Source organism: Candoia aspera, chromosome 2 (assembly GCF_035149785.1).
Source record: "Candoia aspera isolate rCanAsp1 chromosome 2, rCanAsp1.hap2, whole genome shotgun sequence".
NCBI classification, from domain to species: domain Eukaryota; kingdom Metazoa; phylum Chordata; class Lepidosauria; order Squamata; family Boidae; genus Candoia; species Candoia aspera.
Window position 1 is genome coordinate 156362404 of NC_086154.1, and position 17250 is coordinate 156379653.

Here is a 17250-nt window from a genome sequence, read left to right on the forward strand (position 1 = left end):
GGAGGTTTCCCTCCGGCTCTGTTTTGCCACTTTTGGATGCTCCAGAAAGTGGGATGTTCAAAGGCTTGAGTTTGTACTTTCTCTCAGGAAATGTACCCAAGCATGCACTTTTATCCTTTAGCAAGTGTAAGTGTAGCTTTATAGGAGAACTAACTCTATGTCTTGTTCATTATTTTAAATTATTTTTTGAGAGGCAAAAGGAACACATTTTCTAGTTATACCATGTATTCATCTTGGGGCATTCTGGAAATTCTAATTGCACAAGCCAAACTTTCTGTCCTGTCCAGATGTTTGGAAGCCTGCATAGATACTTGGGGAAAAAATAGAAAAGCAGCATTATTTTCAAGTAGGAAGTTTTGATGGGACCGCCTGAAACTATTTACTAGAGACAATTTTCTTCCTTCTTTTAGACCTTCAGTGCTTCCAACGTCACCAAGCTGTGCCCAGGAGCACGTTGCCTCTTTGCCTTCTATGGTGGTGAGACCGCCTACCACAAGTACCTCATCATCTTCCAGATTTTCAATGTTTTCATGTTCTTCTGGCTGGCCAACTTTGTCATTGCCTTGGGCCAAGTCACACTAGCTGGGGCCTTTGCCTCGTACTACTGGGCCTTTAAGAAACCTGATGATATGCCAGCGTTTCCCCTCTTCTCTTCCTTTGGCCGAGCACTCAGGTAAGAGGACTGGGGTGGAGAGGGGAAAATGTGTTCTGTCCTCAATATCAGCAATATCTACCTTTTGCAGGAATAGGAAATTGTTATTGGGGTCCAAGTTCAGAGATAGAAAAGAGAGGTGCAAGCGTAGTATAAGATTCTTTGTGATTTGGGTAAGATGAGATGTCCTCTCATCTTGGGAAATGGCAAAGTGTTCTGCACTTTGTGGTTTGAAAAAGATTGCTGATTTCTCAGAAGCTAGCATTACCATTGGTTGACCTTAGGCTTATTCAAGGCCATTTAGATTCCTCTGGCTGAAAAGCTAACGTGCTGCAGTTTTCTTTGTCAGAGCAGAGACGTGATGTGCTTCAACTGGGCACCACGTGTGGTTTTGACACCTTGTGAAAGTCAAGAGGCTTCTGCAGAAGCACAGTGCCCACACAGAAGTCTCTTCTGGGCCTGACAAGTGCTGCTTGAGAAGGCCCAGTACTGTGTTCTCCAGCAGAGCAGCACTTCCCACAGCCAGAAGAGGCTTCGGTGGAAGAACTGTGTGTCCTTCCTCTTCTTCTAAGGAAAAGCGTACAGATGTGTTGCAGCCTTCGCCAGTGCAATTTCTCTGCTGCTGTTTTCTCCCTGCAGGTATCACACTGGTTCACTGGCCTTTGGGTCTCTGATTCTTGCCATTGTCCAGGTCATTCGAGTCCTTCTGGAGTACTTGGATCATAGACTAAAAGGTATTGTCCCTTCCCACTGGCTAAAAACTTAAGGTGTTTCTTTTGTAAACCTATCCCCAAGGGTTGGTGCTGTCATGGTTTGTGGGGTATTTGTATTAGATTTTTTTATTTTAATCTTCATTATGGCATTCTGTAGCACCTTAGGGCCTATAAGAATGTAGCGATGTAGGAGCCTAAATAAGTAATCAATGGGATACAGGGCTCTTTCTAATGTGATAGGGAGAAAAATAAAAACCTCCTTTCCTCTTTTGCAATCCAATTAGCTTCTGAGAACATGTTTGCCAAGTTCCTTTTGACCTGTCTCAAATGCTGCTTCTGGTGCCTGGAGAAGTTCATCAAGTTCTTGAACAGGAATGCGTATATTATGGTGAGGAAATGGAACATCTGTGATTTACTTAGGGCATTAATGCAGATTTCTAGATGCTCTGCACAATAAGGGAACTATTCCAAACCAGTTAGCTGTACCTTTGGCAGAGGTTTTCAAGTTTTCCTTTAGATTCTTCATTACATTTTAAAAGATTTGAAGCAGCCTTGGCTGCCAAATGCACTCATCCTGATCATTTGTACAATGCATTTACTTACAACCCTGGTGATGTCGTGCCAATGCTGCAGCAGTTATTCATCGTTCTTAGTGCTTGTTTTCAGATGAGATGAGATTTGAAATATGGGTGTGGTTTCTGAACTCCCTTGAGATGATGGTTCAGCACACCTACCAGCCAGGTGACTGGACCTTTCAACATGTGCTGGCTCATTTATCAGTCCACAGGACACATAATGGATACCCGAGAGATGCCCAGAGGGATGGCTTATTTGACCTAAGTCATATAAACTTTGTTGCCTTAGGTGATAAATCTTTGACTTGGGCATTCTATCTTGTTCTCTGGAGTATTGAAGTATGAGTGCAGGAAGCTCACGGTGTTTCAACAAATCACGATAAAATTGGGTATCATGTGAAATACTTGAAACGTTTAAGTTTAAGAAAAAGTGTCTCCAAAAGTAAGGGGAGAGAGGGAGGAAACTAAAAGACCAGTGTGCTTATTATCAGAGCAAAGACTGAGATAGAAAGCAAGGGAGGATGCGAAGAACTCCGAGTCCTTTAGTCATACCAAGAATTCTTTTTTGTCTAAAACACTTGTATGAATGCAATTAATGCAGAATACATTATAAGAAACAGATTGTTTGGTAGTGATGTTTACAAAGGCTGCTGTTAAATCTTTAGGGTACCAATCTCTATTTCCAATAGGATGGACTTCCCTTCAGAGATAAAGCCCTTTTTCTGCCCTAGGAAATGGTGGACTTGATATTTCTAGGATCATGAAAATGCTAATACCCATTCATCTTTGTTTTGTATCGAGTATTATCATGAAGTTATAACTCTTGTGTATCTTATGAGCTGGATAAGGGAAGAGGCTTCCGAAGGAAATAAACTGGTGAGAAGGGTAGACTAGATGAAGCTCCCTGGTACCAGATTATTAAATAAAGTTCTTTTTGAAAGCTAGCTGAGCTGGGGGTCACATGGGGCATGCTGGGCATAAGGAACAAGATACCCAGGTAGACATGTCTTCCTTCTTTTTCCCTTCCCTTCACATTCCCAAAGGCCATGTGAAAGATTGTGTTTGCGTGTTTGTTTTATTGTAGCACTGATACTTCCTAATATTGTGGCCATTATCTGTATTTGCCTCTTTCTGACTCTTAAGTAATCATGTCGTTGTTAAAAAAAACTGTTCAATAGGTTTTTTTCTCCCCTTTGGCAATTTACCTAGATTGCTATTTACGGCACCAATTTCTGCACTTCTGCAAGGAATGCCTTTTTCCTACTCATGAGGAACATAATCAGGTGAGGGCCTGACAGTTGCTTTTGGTTTTACTGTTGTTTGGGGGAGCTGTACAGCAGGGACAGCCACATTCTTTAGATTTAGTAGCTGAAAACTCCATGATAAACTATTACTGATGATTGAAGGCCCTTCCCCAACCATCTGCTCCTCTCTCAGTACTGAAAAATCCTCTTGAGATTCACTGGCTCCAGTACTCTCTTTTTCCCCCACACTGGCCAAGGAAGCAAGCATGCTGCCCTTGAGTGAGGATGTGGCCTATGGGTTTGTGTGTGTGCCATTGGTGTAAAAAGTTGTGAACAAAACACAACCAACCATCTGCTTCCATAAAGGCCACTCACCTGGGATACGGATGCCTTGCGGAACGTGTGGCTCACTCATAATCACTTAGCTGTGGTGTGGCAGTGGGCATTGTGTGTGGCAGTGCCCATCTTGTGGAGCAAACTGACCCCCCAGCTGGGGGAGGGTACAGAAATATGAGAACTTGTGTATTCACCCAGGCTCTCTCTTGATTGTATCACCTGCCCTAATTATGGGATTATTTATACATTTTTATTGGTTGTGTTGTATGCTTTACAGCAATTACAATTCTAAACCTATTTCTATTTTAAAATGGAAAGTGGCATGAAAATGCTGTAAACATTCATGCAGATGTAGAAATTTATTATGAAAGAATCACAAGGTGTGCTCAGTTTGAATGAGATATTTGACCATATAAAAACATTTGTTTCAAAATGGTAATGTAGCAAGAGACAATCAGGTGAAGTCTAGTATTAACAGGAGAAGAGATTGTAGTGTAGCAGTAAGCAGTGGCCAGCCTATCCAGTTGACTCTGGTCACCTGTGATCTAAAAGAAAAGGTGAAGTCTTCTTTTAGTTGAGCTTGATTCCTGGCGGCTGCATGGTCTTTCTGATGATAGTATGGAAGTGGTTTGCACCCCTGGAATTTCCTGGTGATCTCCCATCAACTGCTAACCAGACCCAGCTCTGCTTAGCTCCAAAGAAACTAGCCCAGAGAAAGTCATCTGGGTTCTGCCACCTGATGCATGATCTAAATTAGGCATTGCTGTAACATTCTCAGTTATATTTCTATAGCTATTCTGTACCTGTTTCCTCTCCTTATTCAGGGTGGCTGTTCTGGACAAAGTCACTGATTTCCTGTTTTTCCTTGGAAAACTCCTAATTGTTGGAAGTGTTGGTAAGACTTCTGTGATATTTTGGGCCTTCTCTCAAGTCTGGTTCCCTTATTGGTCCTCTTTTTGGCCTTTCCATGCAGTTTTCTATGCATTTTCAGTATCTTTTATATTTGTATTTTATATGTATATTATATTTATATATATTTATATTTATTACATTGTATTTTTAATGATACATTATTTTTATTGTTGTAAGCCGCCCAGAGTCGTCGTGTACAAGTTGGGCGGTCGAGAAGTTCAATAAATAAATACATAAATCTTTGATCTCTTAGATGCATTTGTATTTGAATACAATTGTATATGCAATGAGGAATGTATTTAAAGCAGCTGTCGAAGCCTTTTCTTTTGGCATAACAGGAAAGGTATCCTAATGTAGCTGGAGGTAAAGGTACTTCTTTTTCCAAAGTACAATTTCTGCACCTTTCCATGTTTTGCTCTACTTCCATCCTACTGCTGCTCTTCCAGAAATTTCCAGTAGCAAGCCTCTGGTCATCAGCTTGCCTCAAATCTCAAGATATCAAGAGTTGTAGTCCAGTATATGTAGAGGATATAAAGTTAGGGAAGAGCACTCCTACATCTCCTTTCCACCTTTGTTCACATCTTATTTTTCTTACAGCTCATTTCCATAATATGTAGAAGCAAGTACAAGATCCAAACACCATTTGGGAGTGGGGAGGAAGTGGATTCTTTTTTAGACCTAGTTGAAATATGTATAGGTCAAGGTCAAACTCATTTGTAAAAATGATGGAATTTCAGAATTGGGGCTGAAGATACAGAGAGAAGTTTGAAATTAAATTATTTCCATTTCTTTTTTTAGGTATCCTTGCCTTCTTCTTTTTCACCCAAAGAATAAAGCTGATTCAAGACACAGCGCCAACTCTCAATTATTACTGGGTCCCCATTCTGGTTAGTATCTCTATAAAAATATGTATTTTTTTCTCAATTCCAGCTGTATTGCTTGGCAGCTGTTTTCATGTTCATTTAATCTACTTTCCCAGCATTGACTTCCTTCCTCCTTGATAGTTGTGTTGCTTCTGGGGGGCAGGTGAGAAAGAGTCATTAGTACTTTACTGGAATACTAACATTTATTTTACTATTAATCACTGATTACATTTAATTTCCATCTTTCTTCAAGGGAAAGAGTATATAGGCTCTATATTATCCATGTTAGCCTAACTAGCCTGTGAGTTAAATTGTAGAGTTAGTAGATTCATCCATTGCACTAAGCTAAAGTGTGATTTGTTAAGTGTGTTTATAGTCTAGTGAGCCCATCCATTGTGGTTTATAAATCACGGTTTAGCCTGTTATGTCAACCAAACCAATGGGTTCCTTCAACCATATTAAAGTTAATTATGACTTAGAATGATCCAAGAACAATAAGTGTATGTGCATGCAGTTCTCAAGTGCTGGGAAGAGAGTTCTGATCCCAGCCAGGCCCAATTCACAATTATTGCCTAGGTATGATGCTACACTGAGGTGACTCTTTTTTTTTTGTAGACAGTGATTGTGGGCTCCTACCTCATTGCACATGGATTTTTCAGTGTGTATGCCATGTGTGTGGACACACTTTTCCTCTGCTTCTGTAAGTACCCTGCTTCTGTTTGCATATTGGTTTAAACTACTAAATGGTGCCAGCCACTGCTACTATACACATCCTTTATCCAAAGGTAGACAATTCGTTATTGACCACAAGGCTGAGTATTACAATATTACAGTACAGGTAGTCCTCGCTCAGCAACCACTCATTCAGCAACCGTTCAAAGTTACAACGGCACTGAATGAGAAGACTTACAATGGGTCCTTGTAGTTGTAGCCGTCATAGCGTCCCTTTGGTGATCGTGATTTCAGTGCTTGGCAACCAGCTTGCAATTACAACAGTAACTGGCTCATTCCAGTCCACCAACGTCCTAAAATGTTCATTACAGTATTCTTTATTCTGCTTTGATGGTTTCAAATTTTCTTTGGTTTACACTTGTCCCATTCCATATTCCAATTCTATGTGTGAAACAAAGAACTCCAGTTTCAGTGCTGGCATCATTAGTGACTTCCTTGTGGCTTGGTGTTGCTGTGTGGTCACCTTCAGATCCATTCACAAAAATTTAGTGTTTTTCTCCAGTAACTAGAGAAATGCCTTCCACCCTTGGAATGTTAACACTTGACATCCAGATTTGTTATAATATTTCAGCCATGTTCATACATTCTCCTGACAATAATACTGAAGTGTTTTACAATAGCCTTCTTCCTGATTTTATTTTTGGAATTTCTTCTGAGTAGATTATCTTCCCTCACACCTGCAGAGCCCCACCTGCCCCTATTTTTACTGTGGATTGCTTTTAGCTTCATTTAGGTTAAATGGAAGCTAACCACTTGTACATTTGTATGTTAGAAAATCTTGTAGTATTGTATGATTACTGCTTCCTTATATGGGATCTCTTCTTGCTATTCCACAACCTTTACAACCCATTAGAGAGATTCCCATTAATAGTCATACGTAATTTTTGATAACCCTAACCTCAACTAAGAGGGTTGGGGAGATGGGGCCCCTTTCAGAGGAGCTTAGAATAAGGTGCTGCTAAGGCCAGATCAGTTTGTGCCCCAGATCATATCCAAATTCCACTGAGAAGAGACTGAACTCCCCAATTTGATTGAATTCCACCCACTCTAGAGAATGCAAGATACATAGGCACAAGCAACTAGAGATATATAGAGGGCCCTAAGAATTTACCGGACGGGGCGTAGGGCTGATAGTTTGTCTCCTACAGAACAGGAAATCAGAGGAGACAAATTACACACTTTGCTATTACTCGATGAGTTAGGGAACCCTGAGATACAGAGGCAGCCCCTTTCTGCCATCACAGCACGCTCAGTTTCAAAGACAGCTACATCAGCAGCCTTAATGACAACAGAACTGGTGGAACCATCTACTTTTATAAAATGTGATAAAATAGATCAGTTCATCTCTGCAGAGATGGTTTTTGGTGACTGGAAGATAAAGCTCACCATCCCACACTATTTAGGAGAAGGAGAAAGTTGAGAGAGAAGCCAAACAGCCAAGGCTCCGTATATAAATTACTGAATTGTGCTAACTAACCATTATATATTGTTCTTCCAGTGTCATGTGTTTTTGCTAGTGGTGAGTTCTTGTTAGTGAAGTATTCAGACCACACTTAGCTGAAGTCAGTGCATACAACCGAAGGAAGCTGGTTTTCCTTCATGGGACTGGAAGAAATCTTAAATCCCACGTTCTAACTAGAAGTGATGGAGCTGATCCTTTCCTGTTGAATCTATCTTTCATTAGCTAGTAAATTACTGTGAAGTAAACAAGTACCATTCATTATAATTCAGCAATTTGCAGCTCCTTATAACAAAAATTTAAAAAACTTAATTCAATACAATAAATAATTTATAATTATTGTCTGTTTAAACCACACTTTTCCATTTAGCTTGTTGTATGAGCAAATCAAGTTGTGTAAGTTTTGTAAAACAACGAAGTATCTTCTATCTGAAATGGTGTTAAAAATTAAGCATTGCATATATCTTTGTTGCTCCAGAAATTTCCTTTTCTTTTTGAGCAAACCCTAGGGGGAAAAGTCTGTTTTTTTTTTAATTGATTCAAAATTTCTGAAAATGTTCCATCCTGAATCAGGTTGTTAGAAAAGTACAGGAGCAGGACCGGAAAACACCGTACCTAAACTTACTTGCTATCTGCTTAGCTTGCTAGTGAGTGAATTATGAGCTTTTGGAAAATTGCTGGGTGGTTTTGGTCTGAAAGCCACCAGCCAACAGGACACAGCAAATTAATCTGGAGTGGCTACATCTCCATTGGCTAGAAAGCACATTCAATTTTAAAGCAGCCTTTTTTTCCTACTGCAGTGTAGTTTTATTCTCAACTGTAGCATGATGGTGAAGGCTAATTTCTTTTGTGATTTTGCAACCATTAACTTTTCATCCTTTCCACATCCATTAATTCTGTTAGCAATTCCCTTCTTCTGTACTGGCAAGATTATGCTATGATATAGCATAAAAATAGGTGACTGTCTAAGCTATCTTGTTCTTTTCTTGGTGGAGGAATCTTAATTGCAACTAACTTCAAAATTTCCTTTTTCTTTTCTCTCCCCTTTTTCTTTGTATCTCTCTGCCTTGCCTTGTTTATCTTTTGCTTTGGTCTGCTTCCCTTGTTCATTCTTCTGAGGATGCTTTCTCTTCTTGTTTGGGATTCCAAAAGGCGAAGATCTGGAAAGGAACGATGGAACTCCTGAGCGGCCTTATTACATGTCCTCTGCCTTGAGTGAAATCCTCCTGAAGGGAAGCCTAAAACCTTCCAAAAGTGCTGAGAGTCAAGAATAGGGACGGTGCACCGAATGGGAAAGGCGCATGCAGGTGTCCCACTGCAAGCCTTCTGTGTGTAGATGCTGACCCTTCATGGCAACACTGGGCAAATTTTGATATTCTGAGAAATGATGGGTGCTCTTGAGTCTTGCATCAAGCAAGGGGCAATTGGTGGTGTATAATCTGTTTCTGTCCAGCAGATTTTCCAGCACCAAAGGAGAGGACCTGAGATTGGAGGGTGAATGTGCTTAATGTTGAAAAAAATGCCTCAGTATGATTGTACTATTGCTGTCTTTATGGTTGCTCTTGGCACAGATATCCCATCAAATGCACAAAGAACACTGGAACAATTCAAAACAAAGTAAAAATATCAACAGCAGTATATTAACAAGTTCCATTACAATGGAAACTTTTTCAAAAATTGGACCTTTCTAGATTCCAGTTGCCCCCTCCATATTCCATATACAGCAGTTCATAAGACAGATAGCCCAGTCTAGCAGCATCTTGACATTTAAGAAAGCAGCTGTTTTGAAATAAATGAAATGCTTTGACAAAGGTTTGCTCACTTAGTAGCACACTTTCCTTTGGTCAGATAGATTTTTGAATTAGTATACAAATACAATTGTATGCAACTAGAGGCAAAAAGCGGGATGAGGATAAACACAATGAGCACCATTTCTCTTTCAAATTAGTTTCAGCTCTTTAGAAATCTCTTGCTTCATTTCGAGTGCTTTGTTGCTGGCTCAAACTAGTAACAAGCCCTCCAGGGTAAGAAGTCCTTGGAGGGGCTTCTTCTGCCTTTCTGTTTCCCTGCATTATATGGGGATGTGGTCAACAAAAGGAATCAAAGATTAGCACAACTGTTCTAAAGGGGGAATGCTGAAACGCAAATCTGAGGTCAAGCAAGGTTCTCTTCTGCTATTTGCATTATTTCACTTGCAACATTTGTTTTCCTACCTATGAATAGGAAAATGTATTATCTAGAGAAGTGACAGTTCCTGGACAAGGAAGCTATTATCCAGTTTCTTTGTATCCCATGGAAAGAAAAGACCTCAGATTTCATGGACATGCCTGGAATCTTTGAGAATGGCAAGATTTACCCCCTCATTTTAAGACAGGGTTTAAAAAATTCTCCCTAACCAGATCTTCTCTGGGGAAAAACTCTACAGTCTTTCCTGTTGAATAGCAGAAGGGGCAAATTCTCAAATCAGAATCCTTTTCAGTCTAATTATGTATGTCTGTCGTATGCACTTATTTGCTCATGGTGAGGTCTAATCTCTACTACAAGCAGTGGTTAAGTTCCCTTTCATTTCCACATGTCAGGAGTTACTCCTATGTGTATTTGCATGCCTGGTCTATCTCCCTTCTGCTAGTCCTGAAGTGATCTTTTCACATCCCTTTGCTTGGGGGGATTTGTGTCTCTTTGCAGTGGAAGACCTGGAGCGCAATGATGGCTCTACTGAGAAGCCTTACTTCATGTCCTCTAATCTGAGAAAACTCCTGAAGAAGACCAATAAACAGATGGATGAATGACTTGACATCCCTGTTTTTGCATGAGACAGAATGAAATGAGCCCACGAGTTTTGTCAAGAAAGAGCAGCATGTATGAGGTTACACCTGCTGTGTCTTACTGTGCCAGATAACAGTAGCTTGGGCAAATTGGACACCTCTCTTGTATATTTCAAATTTTGGAGTATAGAGGTTTTTATTTGTTTTGCCTTTTGAAATTATAAATTAGCCACAGGTTACAATAGCTATAGTTTAAGAATACAGCATAATAGATCAGACTGAGATATTTGCCACCAGTTAAGAAAGCCATCCTTCTGTTGATTGGACTTGGACTGTATAAGTGTTGGGTTGGCAATTCATCCTTGCTAATACAGCCAGGATATAGACAGTGCTATATCTGTAAGTGATCCAATGAAGCTATGTTTGATCCAGTTTAGTTATTAACCATGTGTTCTAAAAGTTTTTATTTTTCTTGTAATGGCATTTATTTCATGTACATCATTGACCACTTAAAAAGGTCACCTTAAAGGTATTGATGACCCCAGGAAGGGTTTTTAATATTATATACTGATGTTTATGGAAAAATGTATTTATTTTCTACAATTTACGTAAACTGCCACTCCACATTCCCAAGACAATTTAATAATGAAACCAAACACAATAAATAGTAAATCCAGGTAAGAAAAAATTACTCTAGGAAAAGATTGTTGGAACTGGGGAAGGAAAACTTGGCAATAGCTTTGTTTTTTTTATGAAAATGGTCAGAATCATATGAAAATACATGTAAAACAATAAAATTAGCATGAAATATGAAACAAATCAATACATGACAAAGGAGCCATAATAATCTAAAAAGTTCAAAATTATGTACTATATATCAGCAATTTACTTTGAAATTTCTACCAAAAAAGCCATCTATTTTTAAACTGCCCAAGTAGATTTAACTTAATTTTTGCTTTTTTATATTTTATTTCCTATATTGCTGTACCTTTCACAGAAAATATAACTGAAATATTAAACATTTTGTTTTGTAAATTTGTTTAGTATTTTTTATCACACACCATACTATAATCAATATAGATGCCTGCAAATTGCCTTTAGAAATGTTTATCTTGTCTTCCTGCCCCTAAACCTAGTCGTCTGGCTTTAAGCTTGGGGAGGACTTAAAAGATTTTCTTTCAAAATTACTTCTTTCTTTTAACTGAAACCTAGTATGTATTCCTTGCAAAATAGGCAAGGTGTATCAGATAAGTGGCATAATAGTCATTTCAAGAACTCCAACAGATTCAATAATCTTTGGGTGAAATTAACATACTACATTAGCAAACTCCATAAAAACTCTCACAAAACTCTAATTTTTAGCCAGGTGTGATATGAGATCTCAGATGCACTGGTTATTTCACCATGGTGACTTGTGCAGACACAACTTGTTTCACCGCAGAATTATATTTGTACTGAATGGTAATATGATTTATCATAATTAAGCTATACCAAGGAAAACTGTTGTGGAACCACCTTTCGTTTGAAGAACCGTTAGGAAATATTATATACCATGGTTGGATTTATTAAAGTTATGTTATACTGTACAGAGATGTTCAGGAACTGAGTGGCCCTCCTGTGATCCCATTCTTCTGACTGCCTCCTCTGTGGGACTCCTGTACGAACACTTAATAACATAATAGAGGATGAGACTGGCACTTACAGGCTAGTTTTGGATGAAATACATGGTAGGTCTAATCAACTCCCGTTAATGCAAATCATATTAAAGTCCATTAATGCAAATGAACACAGACAGCAGATGGTGAAGTATTTGGAGCTAGGTACAATACTTCTCTGCTAAAGTGATGCTACAAGCTGCTCTTAATTATATAGGAGTGCAAATTCTAATTTCACAACCGTAAGAAAAACTACCAACAATAGCCATGCAGAATGTGTGCTAAGGTAGTGCTTGCAAGGTCTGGGCATCCATCCAATTTTATTTTTGCCCCTCAAAGGACAGTGTACCTATCAGTGAAACAGCCACAAGAAAATACCCGAGTTCATCTCTTGACTGTAACATAGTAGCCTGCATTTATGCAGACTAGATGCAGCCACTGCATGAACCTGGATTTCAAGAAGGGATTCGGTGTGAGAGATGTTACAGGCTGTGGGGTGCTCTTGGGTACATCCACATATTTCATTCAAAATTATTTTTGACCTTTTGGCTGGTCAGCCTGTTGACCTTCAGATGGCAGCAAAAAGTGTTTATCTCTCTTCGGTACCATCTAGTGATTGTCTGGATTTATGCAGCTGAGATGTGGCTGCTGGGTAAGTGGTGTTGAAGAGCTGGAGTTTAAGAAAGCAGTTTACTGATTCTAGTATTACATACAGTGATCATTCAAAGAGTAAGAGAGGGAACAAATGGCTGTTGGTTGAAGCCATATCTGTACCAGGTTACATTCTATGAGTGTTCATTCTATGTTGAGGTGAACTCTTCAGAGTAAGAGGAAATGTGTCGGGGCTTCCACAGAACAGTGCCATTAGGAAGGGGGTTCCCCACCTCACAGGCCTCAACAGCATCAGAGGCTTAGTTTTTCCAATGAACATGTTAAGCCAGGGACAGTCTCAGAGCTTCTCACACTCAGTCAACCAGTTGACTGACCAGTCTTTAAAAAGAAAATGGAAGCAGCTGGAAGCTGGGGTTCTGGTCTCCCTTCCAGTGAACAGAACACTACAGAACAAGCTTGAAGCCCAGGGACCCATCAGAAGGGAGTGGCCTCACAGCAGAACTGCCTAGCCTGCTGTAGCAGAACCAATCACCACTCTTAACCACACCACCTCAAATCATGTGCCATGGATTGTCTGGATAGTAGGTAGTTTTCTACTGTTCCAGTGAAACTGCTAGAACATCTTGCATCAGTGCTTCAGCCTGTTTCATCGGTGGGCTGCCTCTAAGACGACATTGTGAGAACATAACTTCAGTAAATGTAAGTGTGGCATCTTCACACCACAGAGGCAGTCTGTATCAGATTTTAAACTTTATAATTACTGTTGATATGTCTTCCTGGATAACTAATGAAATCACTTTGTTCCCCCTCTATAAACACTGGCTTCAGACTGTAAGAAGCATTATGACTGGGTTCCCAATGGGTTAGATTCACACAAACCTCGAAGCTAAAACCAAAGAAACTACATTATGGCTTGGTGCAATGTATGAACAGTTAATCTACTACCAATGCCTTGTGAGCCCCACAGGGGTAAAACTCTTGCAGGAGATCAAGGGGCTGTGGACATTTGCACTGTTGCAGTTGTACTGAAGAAACAATCAGAATTGACTCAATTACTGAACAGCTATTTTATCAAGGAATGTAATGTAAAGGCAGTTACTTGTCATTTCACTAGCAAATAGTGTCATTTTCAAGCATAACAGCAACAGAGAGAGAAGGGCCGTTCAAGTAGGTTAGTGCAGGTTTGGCCTGAAATGTACAATATACACGGGTTTGGAGGGGTAGCATTTGCTCCCTTCAACCAGCCCCCCCCCCAAATTAAATCAGATTACTGAAAAACAGGCAAACCTTACATTTGTCCTATTAAAGGATGACAGGCTGCATGTCAGTGAACTATGTTCCCACTGAAAAGCTGGATAGTTAACAAAAAATTACTGGGCTCCTGTAGCATCCCTGTAAAGAAGGAACACTTACAATTTTGGGGTCACGCTTGTGGTAGAAAAACACACCAGTTTATTTTCACCTGCAGCACTAACACTCCCACATGCGCACCTGCAGGTGAATATTAAATTTGTAATTAGTCTGCCTTCTCTTTGACAGGATGGTATTTGAAGTACATAGTCCATCATCTGAGTTTGCCCTGTTTATTTGTCAAATGTTATTACCACCCATCTCCCCCACAAAGGAAGGACTCTGGGTGATTTACAGAAACAAAATTTAAAATTCAATATCAATATCAATACAATAATAGACAATAAAATATAAAATATAATAAAATCCAGATGGCTGCAAGTTGTGTTTCAGTCCGTGAGTATGAAAGATCATCCTAGTGTGCTAGCCAACCCCACAAATGGCTGTTCCCCATCCTGCTCCAGGCATGATGGCAAAACCAGGTTTTTAACTTTTTGCCGAAGTCCAGAAGCAAGGGGGTTTGTCTCAACTCTGGGGGAAGAATGTTCTAGAGGGTGGGAGCTACTGCAGAGAAGGCCCACTTCCTGGACCCCGCCAGATGGAATTCTCTAGCAGATGGGATCCATAGCATGCCTCTCTGCATGACCGGGTGGGATGGGTCAATGTAATGGGGATGAGACGGTCCCTCAGGTAACCTGGCCCCATGCCATGTAGGGCTTTAAATGTAATAACCAATATCTTGAATTGGACCTGGAAGCAAACTGGGAGCCAGAGCAGCTCACATAGCAAAGGTGTTACATCTGCCAGCCTTGGGGAGCTTAAAATTGCCTGCGCGGTTGCGTTCTGGACCAATTGTAGCTTCTGGATATTCTTCAAGGATAGCCCCATGCAGAGCACACTACAGTAGTCTATATGGGAGATGACCAGGGCATGAGTGACTGTTCAAAGGGCCTCTCGGTCCAGGAAAGGGCGTAACTGGTGCACAACACGAAGTTGAGCAAAGGCCCTCCTGGACATGGCTGCCATCTGCTCTTTGAGCAGGAGCCGTGAGTCCAGGAGGACCCCCAGGTTACGCACCAGTCTGTCTGGGGCAGTGCGACCCCATCCAGAACCAAGGACGACAATTTCCCAGATACTGAGGAGCCATTAATCCGCAGCAACTCCATCTTACCAGAGTTCAGCCGAAGCCTGTTGTTCCCCATTCAGGCCCCCACAGCCCCCAGGCACCTGGAGAGGGTGGTCACGGTGTCACTTACTGTTATTATTTAAAGGCCATATTTTCTTCCCTTTACACTCAGGTTAGCATACTAGAAATCATAGGTTTGCCATGATTATAGAAGATAATATTTATCATTTAGTTGTGTAGGTAAAGGTTTCCCTTGATGTAAAGTCCAGTCGAATCCGACTCTAGGGGGCGGTGCTCATCTCCGTTTCTAAGCCTTGGAGCCGGCGTTGTCATAGACACTTCCGGGTCATGTGGCCAGCATGACGACTCGGAACGCTGTTACCTTCCCGCCGAAGCGGTACCTATTGATCTACTCACATTTGCATGTTTTCGAACTGCTAGGTGAGCAGGAGCTGGGACTAGCAACGGGAGCTCACCCCGCCGCGCGGTTTCGAACCGCCGACCTTCCGATCGACAGCTCAGCGGTTTAACCCGCAGCGCCACCGCGTCCCTCCATTTAGTTGTGTAGCTAAGTCATATATGGCAAATAATAGTAAGCCTTGTATCTGTTGGTGAATTGGTAGATTGTCTTTGATTTCTGTGTAGTAAGTAGATTTCTCAAGCATCGGGTTTTTTTGGAGTTGGGCAGCCTTAACAATTCTAAATAATAATTTTTATTAATCCTGATTTCAAAATGTTTTCCATGATTGCGTTGATTCAGATGACAATCTCTGTCCAGAATATGAGAAAAAAGAGTAGCAGATTGTGCTTGAAACTAAATGTGTGGTCCAGATATGGAACAAAATGGCTATTTGTTCCAAATACAGATCGAAACATGGTGTTTTGTTGGCAGGGGAGGAGGCAGCGATGCACATCAGCCTTGCCCTACTTTCTCTGTAAAATCATTATAGAATACCTCTGGGTTGTTTTTGTTTGAGACATGGGACACACAAAAACAGGAATGGTTGATCAGAATATCTAGAACATGATATATCTGTTTCAAGTTTGAAGCAAAACACACTTTCCATTTTGTGCATGCCCCTGAATTCTACTATTCTCATTGATTAAACCTTCATCTCTAGTACCATATCCAATGTTGGCACATTTTAAGAAAAATTCAGGGAAAACAGAACAAGTGCAAAGAAGGACCTTCAGGGTATTGGAAAGTAAGTTTTAGGAAGAACAGTTGAAGGAACCGCTTACATTTTACCTTGAGAAGACAGGACTGAAGGGGAATATGATAGCGCCTTTCAAACACCTAATGGGAGATCACATAGAAGATGGTCAAGAGATATTCTCCATCACCCAGAGTGGTCATAGAATAATGGACTTAAATTACAGGAAGGCAAAATTCCAATTAAATATTGGTACAACCTTCCCAATAGTAAGATCAATGCAACAATGGGACAAATTACCAAGAATACTGGTAATTTCCTTTTCAATTGATTATGTGCCATCAAGTTGTTTTTGACTCCTAGTGACCACATAGATTCTCTCCATGACGATCTATCCTTAACCTGTTCTTTCAAGTTTCCCAATGGTGCATTCATTGCCACTGTAACTGAGTCCAGCCACCTTGCTGCTGGTCATCCTCTTCTTCTCTTTCCTTCCATCTTTCCCAGCATTAGAGCCTTCTCCAGGGAGCTAAGTCTTTACATAGTGTCTGACTAGGATAATTTGAGCCTGGGCGAGAAGCCAGGGTTGATTTGTTTGATGATCCATCGGTTTGTTTTCTTGGCTGTCCACAGCGTTCTCAGGAGTCTTCTCCAACCCCAAAGTTCAAAGGCATCAATACTCCTCCTATCCTGCTGCTTCAAAGTCTATTCCCTTTCAGTGGAGGGGTTAGGGATAACAACAGGAGCATGGACAGCAACATTTTCGGGGGGGTGTTTTAATTTGCATATTGAAAAGGGAGTTGAACATAAAAATTAAAAAATAAAATAATAAAAGGGAGTTTGAAAGGGCATTCCAAGTGTATAAGCTATTCATTAAAAATGCAAATAAAGGCAGTAATAATGCTAAGTAACTTTATAATGGTTAGGATGTAGGTTACTTGAGAAAATTGCTTCTTGCAGTAACCTTATACTTCAGTTTCTTGATTACGAAGTATTATTACAAATAAGTTTGAATAGATAATTTCTCAACATTGGCTATCAAAGGAGTTTTATATCACTACTAGCACTGAGACATTGCAGGATTTTTAATGTGACTGTTATG

The 17250-nt window shown here is 40.4% G+C and overlaps 1 protein-coding gene across 3 annotated transcripts in view; it reads left to right on the forward strand.

The window, feature by feature from the left end:
- Window positions 1–11286, forward strand: part of SLC44A2 (solute carrier family 44 member 2 (CTL2 blood group)) — a 73181-nt gene extending 61895 nt beyond the window's left edge. For 2 of the 3 annotated variants that reach the window (XM_063294498.1, XM_063294499.1), the window contains exons 15-22: window positions 411–673; window positions 1292–1386; window positions 1650–1753; window positions 3150–3223; window positions 4345–4415; window positions 5231–5319; window positions 5911–5995; window positions 8639–11286. In XM_063294498.1, coding sequence (XP_063150568.1) covers window positions 411–673; window positions 1292–1386; window positions 1650–1753; window positions 3150–3223; window positions 4345–4415; window positions 5231–5319; window positions 5911–5995; window positions 8639–8760 — 903 coding nt within the window. In that variant the 3' untranslated portion in view covers window positions 8761–11286. The remainder of the gene's footprint in view (window positions 1–410; window positions 674–1291; window positions 1387–1649; window positions 1754–3149; window positions 3224–4344; window positions 4416–5230; window positions 5320–5910; window positions 5996–8638) is intronic. The other variant, XM_063294500.1, reaches the window with a different exon arrangement.
- Window positions 11287–17250: the final 5964 nt, after the last annotated feature.